The 5,684-nt window shown below is 37.6% G+C and overlaps 1 protein-coding gene across 6 annotated transcripts; it reads left to right on the forward strand.

Annotated features, from left to right (window-relative positions):
• The first annotated feature begins 753 nt into the window (after positions 1-753).
• On the forward strand, positions 754-5,442 carry LOC141657898 (uncharacterized). 6 transcript variants are annotated; one of them, XR_012548884.1, is made up of 5 exons: positions 754-964; positions 1,186-1,239; positions 1,346-3,038; positions 3,560-5,081; positions 5,149-5,442. XR_012548884.1 is itself a non-coding variant. In XM_074465294.1 (3 exons), exons 2-3 carry the CDS (start codon positions 1,198-1,200, stop codon positions 2,969-2,971), a joined length of 1,668 nt encoding a protein of 555 aa, XP_074321395.1. In that variant the 5' UTR covers positions 754-964; positions 1,186-1,197; the 3' UTR covers positions 2,972-3,388. The 6 variants fall into 6 exon arrangements, 2 of the variants coding, with proteins under 2 accessions (XP_074321395.1, XP_074321396.1); XR_012548885.1 differs by having other exon boundaries at positions 3,560-3,664; XR_012548883.1 differs by having other exon boundaries at positions 3,560-5,442.
• Positions 5,443-5,684: the final 242 nt, after the last annotated feature.

Genomic DNA, 5,684 nt, shown 5'->3' on the forward strand with positions numbered 1-5,684 from the left:
TTAATATTTTAATATTCACTCCACATTTTACTTACCTCATATTTACCTTTTTGTATGTCAAACTTTTAAAACTTTGACCTTAAATAAAGTATAAATTGTAACATTTTATGATATGATGTTTACATATTTACATTTGTTATCAAGAAATAATGTACAAGTAGATAAGATGATTTTATAAGTGTAAAGTAGAGGTGGTCAAAATGGTAGGCTGGCGCAACTTGACCCGCTGAGGGCCCACCTTATGGCAAACCCGCTAGCTCGTGCTACAACCCGATATGGATCGTCCCTAGACACATGCATGTGTTATATTTAGGGCTTATATGTGGAGTAACATTTAACTAAATTTATCATTGATGCATGGAGTTGATCGAGTCAACTCGGATTGTAACCTTAAATGAACGAGTCATTTTAGTTTTGGGTCGATCGGTCAAGATTTATAGGCCTTGACCTAGTAGAAAACGGGTTGGGCTTAAAGGTTGGATCATATAATTGATGTTAGTGTTAGTTACTTGTAGACCTGATAAACGAGTTAATTAGATCGGGTTTGAGCTGGATTAGTTCAGATTTGTAAGAATTCGGATAAGCTCTGGTCGAGTAATATTGATTTGGGTCAATTTAATTACCGGGCCAAGTAGAAGTAGGTGTAGAAATGTAGTGACATAAAATGAGGGCCGTGGATAGGAAAACGTAAGATCGAGCCGTTAGTTAATGGGTGGAAAGGTGTATATAAAGAGAGCATGAGGCAATCAAATCCACAAATTATTCAGACGAAAGAGAGAGAGAGAGAGAAAACAGAAAACAAAGAAAGAGAAGCAGAAATAATAGAGATCCAAAACCTTCTATTCGTCGCACATTATTATTTCCTTTGAAATTATAACAACAACTACTAGTCGTTTAATTAACTTAATAAATCAATCAATTAATCGTAGCCTTACAAACTCGGGCCAATTAATCTCTTCTTTAAGTATGTCATTTTTCTCACCTTTTTTTTTTCGTTATTATTTTAATTTTTTAGGTTTAATTTCATTCATCAATTGAATATAATTAATTCGATCGTAATTTTATATATTAATTTAGTTGCGTAAATTGTTAATCGCGTATATTCGATTGTTGATCTAATTGATTACTTTTGTTGTGAATTTAATTCGATTATTGCGTCTCACTTTGGTGTTGTATTTTTCACAGAATAGAATAATAATGAACGATCAGTCTCAAATGATGAATCAGCATCAGGTTAAGGTACTACTCAATCTTGTTAATTATTGTTATTATTCTGATCAAATGGAACATACTGGTTTGAATTAAAGTGTATACTTGATGATGATGATGATGATGATGATGACAGATGGCGCCGCAGATGATGGGGAATCAGATGGTGAATCCAGGTCAGATGATGCCTCAGAGTTACGCTTCTCAGTGGTCTCAACCTCCGGTGCCGCCTCACACTCTTAGTATGCCGCCGCCGCCTCCTCCTGTTCCTATGAATCCTCTCAAATTCCCTAACCCTATGTATGCTCCCGGCCTCTCTAAACCCGGTCGCACCGCTAATAATTGGAAGGGCAAGAAACCTATGGACAAACGCAAAGATTCTCGCAGGAAGGATAATCTTAACATGAATATGATTATGAATAACATGAATAACATGAATAATAATAATAATATGAATAGTATGAATATGAATATGAATAACAATGGTGGCGTTGTTGCTGGTGCTGGCGGTGTGTATCAGCCGCCTACGTTGTATGAACTGGAGCAGCAGAATAGGCTTAAGGCTAGGAGGTTTTATCACCCTAAGAAAAAGTTCAATCGGATGGGACCTTATGCACATGCTCCTAGGAACACCACTTCCTACATTATTCGTGCTAAGAAGGCTGGTGGCATTGCTAGTATGGTCTCACCCTGCCCTGTCACACCTGCTGTCTTGCCTACTCCCGTGTTCTCACCTTCTAGGGAAGCGCTTGTTGATATGGCCAAGGAGGAGTGGGGTGTTGATGGGTATGGGTCCATGAAGGGTTTGATTAGGTTGAGGTCACCGGGACATGATGAGACTGTCGATGATTATGACGAGGAGGAAGAAGATGGATCAAGTGAGAGTGATGTTGAGGAACATGTGGAGGTTGAAAGGAGGTTGGATCATGATTTGAGCCGTTTTGAGATGATTTACCCCAATAGCGGGGTTGATTACCATAATGTGCTAGAGAACAGGGTGGATGATCAGGATACTCACATTGCCCAGTTGGAGGAAGAGAATCTCATTCTTAAGGAAAGGCTTTATTTGATGGAGAGGGAGTTTGGGGAACTCAGAAGGAGGTTGCTCTCTCTTGAGAGGCAGAATCAAGTAGTGGAAGATATTAATGAGGAGGTCGTGGAAAACGTATCTGAAAACGATAGTGAAGGATTCAGAAATAGCCCCTTACGTGTTAACAGGGATAATGGGGAAGTGGACTTTGTACCTAGAGATGGGGTTCGGGAAACTGGGGAGAGAAGGAGTAACAGTGATGAAACACTGCACAAAGAACTCAAGGAGCTTACTGTTGAAGAGGTTTCCCCTGATGATGGACTTGGGTTTGGTACGACTGCTGTTAACAAGGTTGGAGAAGATGTTGAGGTACTGGCTGCAGAGGCGTGTGAGAAACCAAGTGAACTATCGGAGTCTGTGATGAACAAGGATTTAGGTTCAGTTGATGGAACGAAGGTGAACTCTGTCGATGAATCTGTGAAAGGTCAACCTGTTGGAGATGTCTACATGGGAGAAATTGTGCCAGATACGGTCAATGAAAATGATAGATTAGCAAATGTAGCAAACAATGGAAGTGGAGTCATGTTGAAGAAGGAAGTAGAGAATATGGTATTTAACGCACAAGCAGAAAAGAGCAGTAACACTATTGATAACGAAGTAACCGGAGATGTATGCATGGGAGACATGATATCGGCAGACAAAGCTGTTGAAGATGATGAAACTAATGCTTGAGGAAACTGGAATAAAGCTCTAGAGAAGAGCATTGGCTCTGTTGACTCATCAACTTGTCCGCATTAATGTAAGTGCCGTGATTGCAGCAAAATGTTTCAAGTTGCTAGTTACCAAGAAGAAGTTTAACTGTTACTATATATTGTCCTTTGGCGGTCATCCATATAATCACCTTTTCTTTTGTTTTCTTGGTCCTGTTGTGTCTTTTCTAGGACTTTGCTAGGAGTTTATTACTTGTATGGTTAGGGTTTTAGTCATTTTGATCTTTTGTCAAATGGTACATATTTGCTTTAGACAAGGGGAATTGTCATCTCGAGTTTAGAAATGATTGTAATATGTACCAGATGTCTCTGGTTTAAACCTTTGAATGTTTATCGTCATGTACTTGTCGAGTTAATCTCTTTTATTTTGCCTAGCAAACTCATTTTGTAAGCAAATAGAATTCACAAGATGGTTTTATGTCTGCATTACTGCATTGACTATGTAGTGTGGGAATTGCCCTGGAGTTTTCTTATGTCAGAGTGCTTCATCGTGCATCATGTAGTGTTCTATTGCTTACTGAGCATTGCCATTGAGTTTTTTCATTGGCAGAATTTGGAGATGAGGAACCATCTGGTAAAACTCAATGCTTTTTTCATGAGACCATTAGCAGCAAATGCTTTCTCTGCAATTTTCTGCAGACATTCTTTCAGGCAGGTAGTAAAATATCTTTCAATATATGATAGAGTTGATTAACGTGTCTTGTACCTATATCTGTTCATCTTTATCATCTTCTTACTGTTTTCATTGTTAGCTACCACTTCTATTGTTGTACTATTTAGTTTAACCAAACATACTGTAGAAGACTGAACTATACCTAAATCGGTTCATATTTAATACTGAACTGTAGAAAACTCGTTGGATTTAATTATGTGGCGTATTTTAAGTTGAGGAATTATTTGAGCTACTATATGAGTAAATGTGACAAGTGCAGCCTATAAATCTTGATTAAGGAAGTGTAATCTAGGCGCAAGGGTTCAACTTGGTAAGCTATTTTTGACCGTTTCTTTCTTCTCAAACTCCTAAGAGAGCTCTCATCCTATATGATGACTAGGGCTTGTATATCTATCTTTGCTGGACAATGTGCCCCATTTACATAGAATATCTCGGAACCTTTTTCTCAATCTTCTGTTCTGGTTTATGAATTGTTTTTCCAACATCTGTTTTTATACTTTGGGATTTTACCGTGCTTGTGTATTTTGACACTTGGCATCTGTCTGTTTACCTGTCCCACTTCAACCTCATGATTATCAAGGTAATTTGATCTGTAATTCCTTTTTTTTACATAGAGTTTTATTTTTTATCACGGAGTATTATCTTTTCATATGCCTAGAGGTAATTAATATTTCTGTTAGAAGCATTTTGCAATTCTTACGCTGTCTGAGTTTCTGGTTGATTGAAGATGAAGGTCTTTTGAAGAGAGATTTGATCCATAACAGATCAGCCCTGGTATAAATCTGTCAAAAAGTAAATTTTGTGGGTCAGATAAAGCAGCATGATATATAGAATTTTTTTAAACTGGATTAGCATATGCTCCCTCCTCGTTAATCATTTGTTTACCTTGATTAAATTCCTCTCACAAAGAATATAAATGGTAGTAAACAAATGATTGAGATGGAGGAAGTATTTGATATTTCCAGTATTGTTTCTTGTGTCCCATGGGCTTGGAGTTGGGTCACTGGTATTTCATGTGGCTGTGTTTTTGTATTGGAGGGGTTGGTAAGCTGTGTAAGTTTTTGTCATTGGAGTCTGGTGAGAATTAAATTAAATTTTTCATTTATAAATATGCTTATATTTATCCATGTTTTTTTTCGAGGCCCATTTTTTATCCAAGAGGGCAAGATCTTGTCGCGCCCTTGTATGAAACCAAAGAAACCGACCATCTGCACAAGTCTGAGTTGATTTCTGTGATCCATAGATGACTATCTGCAATTTGATCTGGTATTGAGGGTCTTTCTTTGTGTTGCTGGGAAGGTTACTAACTTTTTTAGGACCGATTCTTGCATGCATCGGGTTAACTGGTGATTAGATGCTTGCCAAATTGTAAATAAATAGCATTAGTTTTATTTGTTTTGTAAGGCTCTTAATTTATTTATCTTTGTATTGACTTGTGTTCAAAATTGATGTGCTGTTCTTTACAGGAAAACCGGGTCCTAAGAAATAGGAAGTCATGGGTGATGCAGCAATAATCGCCGCTGGCTGAGCTCATCTGAATTTTATACAGAAATGGTCTTCTACCCTTGTGACTTAGTTTTATACAGAAAAGAAAGTCCAGAAAAAAATAGGAGAGTCTTCTACAGTACTATGCCATAAGATACTTCTATAGAAAGGGAGTTTAACGAGATGTATAGTAACATTCAACTGGATGAAAGTGCATGTTGAATGCCACAGGTTGCACTAGGTTGATAATTGAAGCACTATTAGGCCGTTATTTACTTATTTGTTTGTAGGTTGTTAGCAGTAAAATTGTTGGGCTAATGCCTAAAGCTAAACATGGAAGGATCAGTTTTTAGAAGAAATGAATTTGAGTGCTACGAGTTTGATTAGCAGGCCAATACAAATACCACATTCAAACTCAATATTAAAAATGGCTTGCCGTCTATTGTGTATCTAGATTCATGAACCTGAATATTTTTGTAGAAAGGTAGCCACAAAGGGCTAACAATGATGACATTTG

This window comes from Silene latifolia, chromosome 5 (genome assembly GCF_048544455.1).
Source record: "Silene latifolia isolate original U9 population chromosome 5, ASM4854445v1, whole genome shotgun sequence".
In the NCBI taxonomy this organism is placed as follows: domain Eukaryota; kingdom Viridiplantae; phylum Streptophyta; class Magnoliopsida; order Caryophyllales; family Caryophyllaceae; genus Silene; species Silene latifolia.